At 40.1% G+C, this 17,797-nt stretch overlaps 1 protein-coding gene across 3 annotated transcripts in view; it reads left to right on the top strand.

Moving 5' to 3' along the window:
• st6gal2a (ST6 beta-galactosamide alpha-2,6-sialyltranferase 2a) overlaps positions 1–17,797 on the top strand; it is a 99,360-nt gene that overhangs the window by 71,203 nt on the left and 10,360 nt on the right. For all 3 annotated transcript variants that reach the window (XM_056251776.1, XM_056251778.1, XM_056251777.1), the window contains exons 3-5: positions 4,226–4,323; positions 5,502–5,603; positions 16,622–16,796. In XM_056251776.1, coding sequence (XP_056107751.1) covers positions 4,226–4,323; positions 5,502–5,603; positions 16,622–16,796 — 375 coding nt within the window. The remainder of the gene's footprint in view (positions 1–4,225; positions 4,324–5,501; positions 5,604–16,621; positions 16,797–17,797) is intronic.

The raw sequence follows: 17,797 nt of genomic DNA, 5'->3' as shown, positions 1-17,797 counted from the left end.
ACAAGGTTCCCAGGGCCTTTGGAAGAGAAACAGGCCCACAGCATCACAGATCCTTCACCATACTTCACGGTGGGCATGAGGTGCTTTTCGGCATACTCATCTTTTGTTTTACGCCAGACCCACTTAGAGTGTTTGTTGCCAAAAAGCTCAATCTTAGTCTCATCTGACCAAAGCACACGATCCCAGTTGAAGTCCCAGTGCCGCTTAGCAAACTCCAGACGTTTACGTTTGTGAGTGTTAGTGAGAAAAGGCTTTTTCCTTGCATGCCTCCCAAACAGCTTGTTGGCATGTAGAGAGCGTCTGATGGTTGTTTTGGAGACTTTGTGACCCCAAGATGCCACTCTTTGATGCAATTCTGTGACAGTGAGCTTAGGACTTTTTTTTACTTCTCTTACCATCCTCCTCACTGTGCGTTGTGGCTAAACTTTGATAAACTTTGGACCTCTTCCAGCCTTGTTTGTCACTGTTCCAGTTGTTTTAAACTTCTTAATGATTCCTCTGACTGTAGATACGGGCAAGTTAAGGCGAGTGGCTATTTTCTTGTAGCCATTGCCTGACTTATGAAGGTCGACACACATCTGCCTTACTTGAATGTTGTGTTCTCTTGTCTTTGCCATGTTGACAAATGGGTAAGAGAATTAGACCTCTGTGTCACGTCATATTTATACCCCAGGGAAACAGGAAGTCATGAATTACTAATTAAAAGTTCCTAGATACCCTGACCAACTTTAGCAACTACAGAAAAATATATAAAAAAAAAAATCAATTAAATTTTTCAGCGTAATCGTTAGGGGTGCCAATAATTGTGGGACACATGATTTCAAGGTTTTTTTTTTTCTAAATGTGTGATTTTTTTTTTTTTTTTTTTACCACCAAAGTAATGTACTTAAAAGGTTGGATTTTTCTCTTTTTTTGCATTTGGGTTATGTTGTTTAAAAAAAAGGAGAATTTTTAGAAGTCCTCGACCACATCTTAAACAGGGGTGCCAATAATTGTGGAGGGCACTGTATATATATATATATATATATATATATATATATTAATATACAAACTAATATATACAGTAGTCAAGTGAATCAAAACCATATGCATGTGTGTGTATGTATAGATATAATGCCTGCTGCTTCCTATGCATGTTGTGTTGTTACTCTAGGAGGTCACGTTGAGTAACAACACAATATAAATAGGAAGCATCATAGTGTTGAAGCAGCAGCAGTGTTTTTAGTTAAATATGCACAATGTATTGAATATAATCTGCTACAGGCAGATACCTTAAAAACAGTCACCACATAAGATAATTAATACATATGTATGTATATATCTGAGTGTAATTAAATATAAGTAAGAGGGTGGAAATTCATGGCATGGTATAAACAAGGGGTCAGAGATGGTTGGGGGGTTTAAAACCTGCACCATTTTGGGAACAAGGGTTGCCTTCATCCTTTGTGTCCTACAGCCTGTACAGCAAAGGAGTGTGAAGACACTTTCAATAAAGGAATAGTAGAACATATTGAGAATGTTCTTACTAACCCCACAGGAATTGAGCTTCCTTAAGAGGTACTGCCGCTGTTGGTATTTCCTAAGTATCTCATCTGTGTTGGAAGTACATTTCAGCAGATTGTTGAAAATTGTGCCCAGGTACTTGTACTCCTCAGCAATCTCTATGGGCTTTCCGTGAATGGCAGTAGTGACTGCCATAGCCATCTGCATCTGCTTATTTGTACCATATCTTTAGTCTTGTTCACGTTTAGTTCTGAACAAGGAGTTGTCACACCACTCAACATATTTCTGGAGATGCTGTGAAGGCCCTGAGAGTAGAAACAGAAAGATTGTGTCATCAGCAAACTTGATTAGATGATAGTTGGATTCAGTGGACCTGCAATCATCAGTATACAAAATGAAGAGCAGAACACAGCCTTGTGGAGAACCAGTTAAAGTATATAGGAGGTCAGAAAGAACACTCTCAGAGACCTATTGGTTAGAAAGTCAATTATCCAAAAAATCAGCTGGTTCTCCAAATGAAAATGAGTTTTTCAGCAACAATATGTGGCTGTAGGGTATCAAATATCAGAAGAAAAATAGTCTAGCTGTGCGGTTAGACTTGAGATGCTCATGAACAATGTCTGTGATAAACGGTTATAAATGCTTCATCGACCCCTTTGCCTGTGCGATATGCAAACTGAAGTGGGGCAACTGTGATTAAATTACATTTATTTGTATTCACTTGCATTATATTTTTGTATTTATTACATATTTTTATTTAAAGCTGCCGTCGGCAACATTTTTTTGATCATATTCAGTGAATTCGACACTATAATCCGACAGAACAACATAAATAAAGTGGTTTTAGAAAAAAACCCGAGCTTCTAACTCCACCTGGAGCGTGTTATTTGTTTTGCAAAAATCCACAGCTCCCGGATCATCATGTCCAATCAGCGCAGGGGGGTGTGAGATCTGACTGTCAATCACAGATCGGGCACACGCCACCCCTCGCGCACGTTACAATCACATGCACACGCCTGAAGTTCGTGCAGTAATGAAGAGTGATGGCGGATGTATCTCACTTTCAAAACACTAACAAATCAAGTAAGCTCATTTAGAGTATAAATGACGTTAGCAATTGCAATCTATCGGTAGATTAGCCAGGACAGCATACCTCCAAATACTCCATGGTGATGATGGATGCTGATGAGACGGGCGCGTTCACAGATAACCTGGTGCACACGCACTGACGAGCACGAACTCGGTGGGAGGGTATCCGTTGATAGCGGGGGAGGGGCATGAGAGTTGTAAACATTCAAAATTTTGCCTAAGGCCCCATCCACACTACTGCGTTTTAGTTTAGAAACGGATAATTAAAACGAGTACGATCTCCGTCCACACCAGCGTTTTAGCTGCGTATTAGAATTGATCTCCGTCCACATTAAAACGACTGAAAACGCGGATCACGTGACCATTCACCAACACTGGGCATGCGCGTGCCGGTGTAAACACAACTTCATTGATAAAATTATCCCACCATGCTCTGGGTTAACCCCAAACCGACGCTCCATGTACGGTCAACGCCGCCGCTGCACACGGGAATTGTCACAGATCGCTCGAATAATAGCTTGACTCCGGCGCATGTAGGCAGTTATAGCGTTGTAAAATGCAGAATTTACTTGTACAACAGCTGCTAGCAAAGATATACGCCATGACTGATGACACCCAATCATAGAGCCGAGCGTGAGCCTCTACTACGTCATCGTTTCTAAAGTCCTCCGTTTTGACCCGTCTACACCAAAACGCCCTCCGGAGATTCAAAACGAAAAACGGATCGGCAGCGTTTCTAAACTTCTCCGTTTTGGGTCTCCGTTTTTGCCGTTTTAGTGTGGACGGGAGGTGCAAACGTAGCAAAAGGTCTCCGTTTTTAAAGAAAACGCAGTAGTGTGGACGGGGCCTAAGGGCCCACTACTGATTACGTTTATTTAATTGATTTAAATTATTGTTACTTTTAAATATATTTAATTCTTTGTTGGCATTCATATCACCATCTAATTAACAAACCAAGGTTTTGCAGCTGCTTTTACACAAGAAAAGTTTAGTTTTTGCAGCGATGTAATTTTCCATGAAAATGAAAATTGTCCTTTCGTTCCAAACACCATTGATTCTCACCTGTCTCATAACCGAATGTGATGCACCAAGTTTGAATAGGTGGAAATCCGAATGACATTGGTAGCCACAATGGAGGGCAGTTCTCATATTTTTGAGTGAACTTAGCGTGACCTTTTAAAGTCACTCAATCACACGGCAGATTAAATGGAAGATATCCAATCAATAAAAAGCCCCCAGAGGTGAATCCAGTAATAAATGGCGTCTGACTTTGTGCTGTGTTAAACAAGCTGCTTGCACAGTTCCTAACAACAGATTACAGGCTTGAGCAGCGTGAGGAACATGTTTACCAGCGCTGCACCCTCACACTTCCACCAATGCACTCTTGTACATTGTGTTCTGTGTTTTCTGACTTTTTGCTTAAAAAAAAAAAGCCTTACATTCAAAAAGAAACTGTCTTTTTTTTCCAATTAGTTGTTGTTAGTGACCTCTTTTTCTCATAGAACATGTTGGTTCGTATTGTTATCTGAAGATGTGCAGGAGTGAAATGCCTTTGTTGTTCTATCATTGTTATTTTAAACATGACTCAGTTTGAGGCACCATGTGGTTAAAGCCCCACTTTTTGTAATTCCAGACTACCATGATGCAGTGCTGCGGTTTAATACAGCTCCTACCAAGGGTTATGAAAGAGACGTTGGGAATAAAACCACCGTACGCATCATCAACTCTCAGGTGAGCAACGTTTGATGTTTTCAGCACGCATTAGTAGTAATGCAACTTTCAGTGAATCAGCCAGATAATTGAAGCAGGTCCTATTCGAACACCCTCTGGATCGTCCTCAGGCTGTTTTGTTTTCAGCTATAGATCTGAGTCATCATGTCCTAGTGGACACATGCTTACCGGGTAAACAACGTGAAACCACGCTGCCAGAGAAGTTGTCAAATGTGCTGGATCCTTTTGTCACTTTTCATGAATGAACAGATCAATGGGAATTCGATGGGAGCTGCAAAGTAGTGTTTTAAAAGTTAACTCGCTGGCTCGACCGTGTGCCATTTGTCTCCCACAGAACAAAGTCTTCAAATCAGCTCCTTTTCAAACCTGTATGACTGACTGTTACCATGAGCTGTCAGGCTCTGAAAGGAACAAAAAGAAATGCCCAAAAAAGGCTTTATCAAAGTGGTTTAAATGATTCACGCGCTATATTGCAAGTCCTCTGAAGTCATGCAACAGCTTTGGTAAGGAACAGGCTTGAATTTAGGGCATTATTTTTGTAATAATCTTCCCCTCCACCATAGTTATCAAATATTCACATATCTGCATATTGAAAATGTACAGTAAACTACCGTTCAAAAGTTTGGGGTTGTTATTTTTTTTTTTACGTTTTGAAAGAAGTCTCTTATGCTCACCAAGGGTGCATTTATTTGATCTAAAATACATTAAAACAGCAATATTGTAACATTTCACAAAGTAAAATTCAATTTTTTATAACTTTCTTATAAATGTTGAAAAGAGGTGATGCTTTTTTTAGGATTCTTTGAGAATTCATTAGAATTTTTTTTGTAACATTATAAATGTATTTCCTGTCACTTTTGATTAATTTAATGCATACTTGTTGGAGAAAATCATTAACTTCTTTTAAAGAAAAAAAAAATGTAACATGATTTTGTAACTGTATATTAAACATCAAATATGTTTTGACTAACTGTTTTTTTTTTTGTGCAGCATGTTTACCTTCAATGCGGACTGATGAATTTCTCTTCGCTAGAAACTTATAACATTACACATGGTTAAGTTAAAGTCAGTGATGCTCTTGTGTTTTCTGACTAATCAAGTTAGTTGGGCCTCAATTTTGTGTCTCTTCCTTCTTTTGTTTGTCTTTTTGTGTAACGTATTGTCTGTTGTGCTTGCAGATTCTGGCGAATCCCAAGCACCAGTTTAACACAAGCTCATTGTACAAGAATGTAACGCTGGTGGCGTGGGATCCTGCTCCATACACCCTCAACCTGCACAAAGTGAGTACTGACTACCCAAAAAACACATTAAACACACCTAGAACAGAAGTTTCCTATAAAGCTATTTTGTTCATTAGTCATCAACAAGAATTGAAAGAGAACCTTTTATGCTTTTTTTCACAATTTTTATTTGTTTGATGTTATGATAAAAATCTGCAAAGTTCCAAAGCACAAAGTCAATCCAAAGGCATATTCTTTATATCAGTAATCAAGGTTTCTGAACTCAAACGCCTCGATTGTAGTCTTGATTTTTCTTCTGTGAATGTACACGTCACAATAATCCTCATTTAAATAATTCCCGCCCAAGGTATTCGCAAAATAAATGGGTCGAGGCCTGGTTGAATTGCGTTAGTAGTGTGTTAACTTGTGGTTATGGTAATGGCATTACCTTGACATTTCTGAAGAGGTTGACCAATAACCATACACTGGTCCAGCTGACCAATCAGAGCACATTGCACTTTTTGGGAAGAGGGGCTTTATAGAGACATGAACTAAACAGAGCGTACAGACTCGGAAGAAAGGTTCTGCATTAATGTAAAATAGTTGAAATCCAAATTATTCAACCCCCCAGAGAGTGTAATCATTTACAGATGTATGCTTTTCTAAAGATAGTTTTTCTTTATTCCATCTAAAACAGTTTGCTGGCAAATTAAGTGATAATGTCAATATATAATGTAATGCTTTTGAGTTATAGGATTTGTGTCCTATTTTGTCCTAGTGTCATAATAATTCAACTCCTATTAAACGCTGCTGTTTTCAAGTCTTGTTTGTATGGTATGGTACAACATTGTGTTAAAACACAATTAAGCCTTTGGAAGCTCTATAACAAAACTGAATTAGCTTGTGCTGTTACACATACATACGTACATTTAGCCCATGCATGTGCTAAAGTTGAGAAGCAAATATGGCCAAATCAAAAGAGCTCTCACAAAAGCTATAGGGAACATATTGTTTTATTACATAAGAGAGTCTATGGCTACAAGATTTCCAAAACACTGAAAGTTGTTAGAGACACAGCTGGCAGCCTTGTTCATAAGTTTAACATCTGCTGTGCCAGAAAAACTTTGAGGGTGTTGAAGCAGGTTATTGAAGCAGACACAAAGCTTGAAGCTTTTTGTTGAAGCAAAAAGACAAATATAAAGCGTAATATAAAAGATAAAGCAGAAGAATAGCATCTCCATGGTCAACCATGGAGGTGGTTCAGTCTTGTTATGTGGATGCTTTGCTGTTGCAGGGAGTGGAAGTCTGTATGAAGGACAGCATTAATTATTCAAAGTATCAAGCCATTTTGGCAAAGAGGATGATGCCATTTTGGCAAAGAGGATGATGCCTTTGTTGCAGAGACTGAAGCTTGACTTTCCTGCCATCCAAAAGTATACATCCAAATATACTTTATCTGGGTTCAGGGATCAGTCATAGAATCTTCTTGAGTGGCTTGTACAGTCTTCATATTTAAATCTCATTGAACATATTTGGTGGAATTTGAAGAAAGCAGTGGTAACATGGAAATTTGATCTGGAAACTTTTTCCAAGCAAGGAATTGGCCAAGATTGAAGTAGAGAGGTGACCGAAGCTTCTAAGCACTTACAGGCAGCGTTTATTGGAGGTAATAAGAATAAAATATTCTGCAAGAAATATGACTTTTGGGTGTTGAATAATTTAATTCGATTTTTTCATTTTTTTTTTATTTTTTTTTTTAACTTTACGTTCTCAGAATCACTCAAATAATAGGCAGCAAAATGTCTTGCAGGTCAAGGGGGTGGAATAATTTTGATTGCAACTGTATGTGAAAAAATGTGTTTCTTGAACATTCAAGTATATATGAAAACCTATTCTAGTAGGACCCAAAAACAAAATCAAGAATTTGTAAAAGGGCATAATATGGCCTCTAACATTTAAGATCATTTTGACGTCTTCAAACCCTTTAAACGCAATCACATCTCTAGAATTGCATACTTTTTCTTTGGTATTTCTCCCCACACGTGTCCAGAGAGCAGGTGATATGGTACTTTTGCAATTCAGATAAGCGCAGGCACCATGCTGGAAGGTTATTCTGATTTGTCTGGTCGGAGCTCTTCTGCTCACACACCGCTGTGAACCATAAACCACGATACCGGGGAAAAAAAGATCAGAGCGGATTACTATAAATGCTTCCAATCTGTCCTTTGTGCCCATACCTCACTGGAACTGCCTTATGCCATTTCTGATGTTCACAATCCCATCCATCTCGTTGTTGTCTACATGAAATGAGGCATTATGGGATACATACAGAATAGATGGTCATCTCTATGCTGCTTTGCCTTGACTGACTCCCACAGAGTAACAGCTCGTCCCTGACACGTGTGCCATCTGATGACCCCATGATTTCTTGACGGGACATGGAAATTGGACCATTTTCACAGCAAGTCTTTAGAAAAAGAAGAAAAAAATATCTGACCCCATGGACAACCTGAGAGCCAATAAGATTGCAGGGCTTCCAATTAACCCTTTCAAAAAAAGCAGTTTTTGCTGTCTCTAAAATGAAGGAAGTGGATCGTAAGATCAAAAAGTAAAGCCGCCTCTCCACTGCAAACGACATTTGGACACGACTGTCAGAATTCGCTCGTAATGAACTTTCATTATGATCTTGCGTGGTAACATGGGTAAACTGACGCTTTCTCTGAAATCTTTCCTGTTAAGGAGCATTTGAGCTAGGTACTGTTTTGCACACATTGGGTCTCATTCATGAAACACGAGCAGAACGAATTTTTGTGTAAATCGTGTGTAAAGTGGTTCTGGCGTAAATTTTCGGATTCATTAAAATGTTCGTATTTTCCAAATGTTAGTTGGTACGAAAGAAATCTACACCTGCTCCCAGCCACGCGTAAATAGTGAGTTTAACATCCGAACGTTTTGCTCATTAATAACTAAGGCTGCATTTTAATTCACCTTAATCGGGTACATATTTACACAGCATTTTGAAAAAATATTATATATAGTAATTACATACGTTTTTTCTTTTCTGGGACTGTTTGATTAACACATGAAACTCCATTAACTGCATCTGTAATATGCTGCCAAACGTACTTTTTTTAGGACCTGATACGCCACTATGTAGCCTATGCTTTGAATGAACTTCTGATAATAAAACTTCGATTTCTGCATCTGAGAAATTTTTCTTTTTCATTCGCTTTTGAGAAGACGTTGAAATCCTTCGTTTGGTGTCATAATATGATGCCCATATATAGTTGTCAGTCGGATATATGGGCGGGATTTATGGTAATTGAGAATGAGCGTGCACGCGCGTCCCATTTACGATTGATTGGAATTCATTAACACACACACACATTTCACTATCACATCTGACGTTTACGAAGTATTTGTGAATCAGGAGATGAGTTTTCGGAAAGGTCTCTACGCGCAAATCACTCTCATATTTACTCGTATATTTACGAATGTTTCATGAATGTACGGAGCCCCCCTAGTCCCACTTTGTCAAAAAAATGTATTATAACTATCTTGTGGCCTCAAGATAAGTAACTCGTGGCCTCAAGATAGTATCTCGTGGCCTCAAGGTAGTAACTCGTGGCCTCAAGATAGAGATAGTATCTTGAGGCCACGAGTTACTTATCTTGAGGCCACGAGATAGTTATAATAATTTTTTTTGACAAAGTGGGACTAGGGGCGCTCTGTATGAATGAGACCCATTGACTTGCAATATTTATTTGAGTGTCTCCAGTAAAGGAAAATCAAAAGCAAGAGCCTTGGTCTTCTGAACTCTCACCATGGTGGAATGAATAAATGAATGCAAACAATAAACAGCTATGTATAAGACAAATAATAACCGCCAATAATACGGTGCCAGACATTGAAAAATATAAATATTAAATTGATTACTTTTAAAAACTTTTAACAATGCATGGTTTTGATATGTATCAGGTGTTTCTGATAAAGTTAAACAATAAGTATTAATAATTCTCACACCGATCTGATTGAGATTCAGTGGAATACATCACATCCAGTCAGTGTCACATATGGTGTAGTCGCTCAAGTTCAAATTTAAAGCATCCAAAGCTCAAATCGGATACGAAAATTCCGCTTTCGCAGATTGCCAGCACCCCCTGTGAGACTCTCCATAACAAATAAATTACTTCTGGTTCATCGGCTGTCGTTTGTCGCGTGCAGTGGAAAGGCGGCTTAAGTCTCTGTAGAGCTGAAGGGTCAGCGGTTAATTCTGTACAGTCGATCTCTCTCTATCTCTCTCTCTCTCTATCTCTCTCTCTCTCTCTCTCTCTCTCTCTCTCTCTCTCTCTCTCTCTCTCTCTCTCTCTCTCTCTCTCTCTCTCTCTCTCTCTCTCTCTCTCTTCAATTCAATTCAAAATTGCTTTATTGGCATGACTGTACACAATACAATATTGCCAAAGCTTGGAATGCATAAAGACATTAAAATAATAAAATATTATAATATGACTTAAATCTAAATGTACAAATTAAATTAATTGTACAAATTAACAGTGTACCAAATAAAAATAAATACATAAATAATAATAATAATAATTAGAACAGTTTATGAACATTTCAAAAATTCTCTGAACAATTTAGAATTCAGTGTGTAAGTGTGTGTGTGTGTGTGTGGGCGCATCACTGATTAGTCGTCGACTCTCTCTTTTTGTGACAAGCATCAATGTATCTGGCTGCTAATATGATACAATCTGTTTTTTCACCTAATAGGTGTTGAAATTGTGTTTTGTTGTCTAATTGTAGGAAGTTAGGGCAAAGTATTTCAAATTTTGTATAGAAAGTCCCTCTAATGTCATAGTTGGGGCAGCGGGTGAGGAAGTGTTGCTCGGTCTCCACTTCTCCCTGCTCACAGTACGGGCAGACGCGTCTCTCTCTGGGCCGCCAGTTCTGTCGGTGTCGGCCCGTCTCTACAGTCAGAGTGTGATTGCTCAGTCTGTACCTCGTCATCCTTCTTCTTAGTTTACAGTCTTTCACTGTACTCAGGTATTCTGCCGTGGTGTAGTCTCTATTTAGGGCCAAATAACATTCTAGTTTGCTTTGTTTTTCTGTTGATTGAGTCCAGTAGGTCAGGTAATTCTCCTGTTGTGCTTTGATCATGTGGTTGGGCCGGATTGTGTGGCTGAGGGTGTGTGTGTCCTGAGGCGGATCACTGTTAGTGGTGTTAGTGTGTGTGTGTGTGTGGAGCCTCTGGACCAGCTGAAGGAGGGCGCTCTTCTCAGTGTTCATTTCATGGTTTTTAAGGGCTTTAAAATGATAAGAGTTGGGGTCACTCATTTTTAGATGTTTCCAAAATTTGATGGCTCGTTTCTGAATGTGTATTAGTAGAGGGTATTGGCCTAATTCTGCCCTGCATGCGTTGTTCGGTGTGTTCCTCTGCACTCCCAGGATACTCTTACAGAACTCGGCATGCAGGGTTTCAATCGGATTTTTGTCCCATTTGTCGAATTCGTGATTTAGGAGAGGACCCCAAACTTCACTGCCATATAATGCAATTGGTTCTATGACTGATTGGAATATTTTGAGCCAGATTCTGATTGGTATTTCAATTTGGATAGATTTTTTGATGGCATAGAAGGCCCTTCTTGCTTTCTCTTTCAGTTCATTCACGGCCAAATTTAGGTTTCCAGTTGCACTTATGTTCAGCCCGAGGTATGTGTAGCTGGTGACATGATCAAGTTTGGTCATACCAAGGGTGAAATTGTGTCTCTTTCCCTGACATCTGGGTCTTTTCTGAAACGTTAGTACTTTAGTTTTCGTTGGGTTGATGGTCAGGGCCCAGGTCTGCCAGAACTGCTGCAGGGTGTCCAGGTTCTGCTGTAGACCCTCTTCTGTTGGAGACAGCAGGACCAGATCATCTGCGTACAGCAGGAGCTTTACACTGGAGTCGTGTAGTGTGAGGCCAGGAGCTGCCGACTCTTCTACGAGTTTCGCCAGTTCATTAATGTAAATATTGAAGAGGGTCGGTGATAGTGGGCAGCCCTGTCTCACACCCCGCCCTTGAGTGAAGAACTCAGTTTGTTTATTGCCAATTTTAATTGCACATTGATTGTTTGAGTACATTGTTTTTATAATGTTGTATGTTTTGCCCCCGATACCTGATTCTAGAAGTTTAGGAAGAAGGCCTTCATGCCAAATCGAATCAAAGGCCTTCTGGAAATCTACAAAGCAAGCGAATATTTTGGTTTTGTTTTGGTTGATGTATTTATCGATCAGGGTATGTAGGGTGAAGATATGATCTGATGTTCTAAAATTTGGTAAGAAGCCGATCTGGCTTTTGCTCAGGACACTGTGCTCTGTGAGGAAGTGGACGAGTCTGGTGTTGATGATGCTGCAGAACATCTTCCCCAGATTACTGCTCACACAGATGCCTCTGTAATTGTTGGGGTCTGATTTGTCTCCACTCTTGAATATGGGTGTTATGAGTCCTCTGTTCCAGCTGTCAGGGAAATGACCAACACTCAGAACCAAGTTGAACAGTTTCATTAAGGCTAATTTGAATTTGGGGTTTATATTTTTAAGCATTTCGTTAAGGATGCCGTCTGGTCCTCTTGCCTTTTTTGTTGGCAGAGCCTGAATTTTATCCATCAGCTCTTTTTCTGTGATTGGGTAATCTAGCGGGTTTTGGTATGTGCCAATTATGTTTTCTAAATGGTTTAATTTTTCATATATTTGTGTTTGTTTTATATTCATGTCTAATTTGCTATAAAGTTGTTCAAAGTGATTTTTCCAGGGGTCTCCATCTTGTATAGTAATTTGTTCATGTTTCTTTTTATTCAGGAGATTCCAGTTGTCCCAGAAACTGTTTGAATGGACAGATTCTTCAATAGTTTTGAGCTGATTTTGGATGTACTGTTCTTTCTTCTTTCTGAGTGTATTTCTATATTTTTTAAGCTCCTCACAATAATGAAGACGTAGATCTGGATCGTCTGGTTGTCTGTGTTTTTGATTTGCAAGATGTCTTAAATTTTTCTTTATTCTTTTACAATCTGAATCAAACCATTTTTCATTCTTTTGTTTTTGCTTATGATTTTTCTTAGTGGTTTTAAGATTAGATATTGTTGCCAGATAATCAAATATGTAATTTATGTTTTCTACAGCCAGATTTACGCCATCTTCATTTTGAGGATAATCGTATTCTATGAAGTTATCCGTAAGTAAGCACACTTGGGGATGGTCCAATGCGGCGAGGTATTTTTCAGTGCTGTTTTGAACCCATCTGTAAATATTTTTGATGTTGTACAGCTTACTGGGTTGTATTGGGTGTATGTTAGTATTTTCTTTCCTTTTCAGATACACAGTAATTTGGCTGTGATCTTAGAGGGGTGTTAGTGGTTTGACCGTGAATGCTCTGAAAGAGAATATATCTAGATCTGTGATCATGTAGTCAACCGTTGAGCAACCATGAGATGAGCTGTAGGTGTATCTCCCCAGAGAGTCCCCTCTCACCCTGCCGTTGACGAGGTACAGACCGAGGCTTCGACAGAGCTCAAGTAGAAGCCTCCCGTTTTTATTCACCTGAGCATCAGAGTTAGTCCTTGAAAGATACTGTTTTGTTGAAAGCTCTGTCCAAATATATAATTATTCCCGTTGTCTGTGGTGTGGTCAGGTAGGGATCCTGTCCTGGCATTGAGATCCCCCCACACATCAGCACACTTCCCTGGGCCTGGAAGTGGTTGATTTGACTGTGGAGGGTCTCAAAGATGTTCTCATTATAGTAAGGAGATACATAAGAATGAAATTCTTATAAGTATATATTCACATAAGAATATATCTTTTGTAGTTTGACTGAGCTGTTTATTGATTTTGAGCCAGATATGAGATTCTTCTTTTTTGATTAGTTTGATGTACTTATCAATTTCAAGTTTGTGCCAGATTATGATGCCCCCTGAATCTCTCCCACGTGTAATTTTTTCATGTTTTTGGGACGATATGAGTATTTCCCGATACTCTGGGGGACAGAGAGTGACCTCATCAGTTCTGCGCCACGTTTCCTGTAATATTATTATGTCTATATCTAATACACTTTTCTTAAAATCCAAGGTTTTGATTTTACATCCAAAACTTGATGAGTTAATGCCCTGGATGTTCCAATGTGTGATTGTCAGTGGTTTCATGCGGTCAATAAACAATTTTAACATTTCTCTAGAATAGAACCAACTCAACTTGAACCCGTTTAAAATCTATGTGCACTGTGTAAACATACATACATTTACCTATTTGTAATATTGGTAGTATTTAAACGTGTTTTTTTTTTGTTTTGTTTTTTTGCACATACGTATAAATGTATAGATACACATATATATATATATATATATATATATATATACACATATATTAGTGTATCTGTTCAATTTGGTGTCTTTTACTCACGACTAGTCCATCAGCCGTGTGCAGATTAAGTTGAGCATGTCCTTGATCTCTCTCAGACTGGAGCTGTGGGGGTCGTCTGGGCCTCTTAGGGCTGCAGCGTAGCTCCGCTGCTCCGGCTCGGGTCTGTGGACGTCTCGCTGTGGGGCTGATGACGTCTGCGCTGTCGAGGTGTTGTTACCCATCGCCGGGGCTTCTCTGGGTCCTGCCGGTTTCTTCCGCTGGTATGGGGGCATCAGGTCTCGGCGTTGCTGATGCTGACGGTGATGTTGGTGTATGGGATGTGGGTGTGGAGGCCGGGAGCGTGGGCGTTGGGGTTCAGGGTGTGGGTACAGCGGGCCAGGGCGATGGAGTCTCCAGGGCTCAGATGGATGCGGCGGGAAGACGCTGTGTGCTGATGCTGGGATGAAGCGTCTCGTTGGTTGAGGGTTGTTAGATTCTCTCTGACTCTTTGAGGGACTGCCAGGGGTTCGGCCAAGGGCAACATCTTTAAGATTTTTAGCAAACACATTCACACTGTCTCTACGCAGGTGGACGTGGTCATGGAGATTGTGAATGTCCAGTGTAGGGTGATGTGCCAGATGAACATTTGGCATTCCAGCACATCCGCGTGAGATGTCTGTGTTGACTCTCTGTATAGTGCGGGGGTGGAAATCGGTTCTGGGTAGGATGGTGGAGATGATTATTTTTGATGTTGGGAAAGTCTGTGTTGCTTTAATTGCCACTTGTGTAACTGACTGTGCCACTCGTTCCTGTTGTGTCCTCAGGTCATTTGTTCCCACATGTATGATGATGTGACTGGGATCACCAAGTGTTTCTTTGCTGAGTTGTTGAAGGGCACTCTCTGTGTTTGGGCACCAAAGTTTTAAAGATTTGTGGTTGGGAAAGAGCTGTTTTTCACTGATGAACCTGCCATTAGAGTCTATTAAGATGACTATTTCTGCATGGACGTGACTAGGTGTGCTTTCTCGGTCTTGTGTGTGGGCATCTATCCGTGCTGTTGGCGTGATAGTCTCAGGAGGCGTTAGGAGTGGTTGTGCTGGGGTCTGGGTGGCGTTCGAGCCAGGCTGTATGACGCTTTCTGTCTGCTCTCTCAGGCTTTGCATTTCTCTTTCTCTAACGATCAGCTCCTCTCTGACACTTTTCACCTCCTCTCTGACACTTTTCACCTCACTGTTTAGGGTATCTCTGTCCTGCTGCAGCTTTTTTATTTCTCCTCTTAGCTCCTCAACACTAGTTTTAAATTCTCTTGTGAGCTGATGAAGTTTGTTTTCCAGTTGTTGTATGCACTCGCTGGATGTCGTCTGCGAGAGCACCAGTTCTCTGAGCTCCACCAGTTCGACCTCCTGTAGGGACAGACTGCTCCGCATCTGAGTGACGGACTGCTCCAGCTGTGTGTCACAGTCCAGGACAGGCTCCTCCTCCTCCTCTAGTTCCGCCCCTGATCTCTTGAGCTCAACATGGCTGCCTGTTCTCTCTGTCTGTTTCTCACTCTCTGCCAGTGCTTTGAGGCTGGTAAAGTTTGCCTGGACAGAGCTGAGACATGCTTCATTCCCTTGAAACATTATGGTTCCATTGTGGTATATATTTACAGTCAGAAATGCTTTGCTAGTGTCTCCTCCTTCTTCATGAATTTGAATTTGTCTCCCATTACAGATGCCGAGTTTTTTGAAGTTCTTGTAGTATTTGCAGATGCCTGTGTGCCAAGCATTGCAGTTTTCTGTGTGGAGCAGTAGATTAGTGATAGTGGACTTGTCACCTTTTTGAACACAGTCAGCCATTAAAGTTTCTGGGTTTCTCTTGAGTAGATTGTGTTTATATGTTTTCTTGTCTTTTGCTGTCTTCATCTTCTGTGGGTATGTGATGGTTCGGGGGAGGGGCGCTGCTGCCTCCATTCTCAACTGCCACAACTGTCACTCACTGCTCTGTTGCTAACTTAGCTCTAGTCAACAAGTTATTCGTCTCTTTCTTATCTTATTATTTTCTAGTGTTGAAAATAATGTAGTTGAAGGTGTCTTGCCTGTTTGTTGATTGAAGTTGTTGGATGATTTCTGCTCTGTGGTTCTGCTCTCTCTCTCTCTCTCTCTCTCTCTCTCTCTCTCTCTCTCTCTCTCTCTCTCTCTCTCTCTCTCTCTCTCTCTCTCTCTCTCTCTCTCTCTCTCTCTCTCTCTCTCTCTCTCTCTCTCTCTCTCTCTCTCTCTCTCTCTCTCTCTCTCTCTCTCTCTCTCTCTCTCTCTCTCTCTCTCTCTCCAACCATCTATCTCTCTCTCTCTCCCTCTCTCTCCAACCATCTATCTCAGTATTTTATCTTTCTCAGTACAACTATATTTTATTTCCCCTGTCAATACACGCATACAATAGTATGTTGTTTAAAGCATATTAATTGTTGATTGGATTGTGGCAGATCTGAATTGTAACATAGGGGCTGATTTAAGCAGACTAAATGATTGGAGAAGTCTGGCATACATGACCAAAAAGAAGTCTGTGATTTCACCAGTTATGACATTTTGATGAAACATTACAAGGTCAATAAAAAAAAAAAAACATACATGTTCATAAAAAGATGAATTTAGAAAATAGATCAACACAAGGTAAGGCATTAACACGTGTTTTTTTTTTTTTTTTTAATCAACTCACTGTTTGTTTTGTAGTGGTACTCAAATCCAGACTACAACCTGTTCACACCATACATGGAGCACAGGATGCACTTCCCCGCTCAGCCTTTCTACATCCTGCACCCGAAATACATCTGGCAGTTATGGGATGTGATTCAGGGTAACAATCTGGAGAACATTCAGCCCAACCCACCCTCCTCAGGGTTCATAGGTAAGACCAGCACATACACACTCACACATGCACATATTCTGTGCTACCGTTTCAAAACTCCAAGAGTAAAATTAGTAAAATTGCACAAATAACTGTTTTTAAACCGCCAAAACTCTTTCCAGTATTTGAGGTGAAACACTCATTTAAATCCCAGTCGGACAGCTCAAACAAACTGATTGTTCTATTTTGGCGTCATAGAAATGGCACACTTCACCTTCACTTTACACTTCGTCCCCAAATGCACATCTTGTAACCGTCTCCCAAGAAAGAGGCTGTGCTTTTAGAAATCTGTGCTTGAAGAGGTTTTATTTGCCTCCCAACTGTCATGTTTCCATCATCAAGTGAGTACTACCTTTAATGGCAGCAAGGTAACAACGAGAAGCCACAATGGAAAACATTGTTCACTTCACTTTTCTACTCAAGGTTTTGCCCTTTTGGTTTTGAATCTAAAATATAATGCGCACAGAACGGCACTTGCGTCGGTCGGTTGTCAGGCATATGATCAGCGAAGCAAATTTTGCTATTGTAAAATTAAAAAGTATTTAACGATCATTTTACTGAATAACCGTAAAATAATAATACTAATATTTATGGCTTTACTTTGAAATATCCAGCTTGTCATACTATATAGTTATATAATTAAATATCAGCCTTTTTGATTCGATAATTGCACCAACCTGTGAGTAACAAGTTCATATACTAACTGATTTTTACTCCCATTTAGCACTTGGCGGGTGTTAATCTGAGCCCTGGCTGAAATAAGGGTGTTCTGCGCACAGCCGCTTGCTCTTTTAGTGCTGTCGGAAGCAGTCCATGCATAAATACGGAAAAATCACATCCCTGGTTGTGAATGTATTGCAACATGAACTGCTTGCTGAAGGCAATTATGCAGATGCGCGCATCATTGAGTAATGCGCTCTAATAAAACATACTCAGCAGCGGTGTTATAAAATGAGGCGAAGTCTTCATAAAAATGAGGCAAAGTATACATTAAGTGTAAC

This window comes from Rhinichthys klamathensis, unplaced genomic scaffold (genome assembly GCF_029890125.1).
Source record: "Rhinichthys klamathensis goyatoka isolate OS25496 unplaced genomic scaffold, OSU_Roscu_1.1 h1tg000090l_1, whole genome shotgun sequence".
Taxonomy (NCBI): Eukaryota; Metazoa; Chordata; class Actinopteri; order Cypriniformes; family Leuciscidae; genus Rhinichthys; species Rhinichthys klamathensis.
This window is presented reverse-complemented; position numbering and strand designations above follow the sequence as displayed.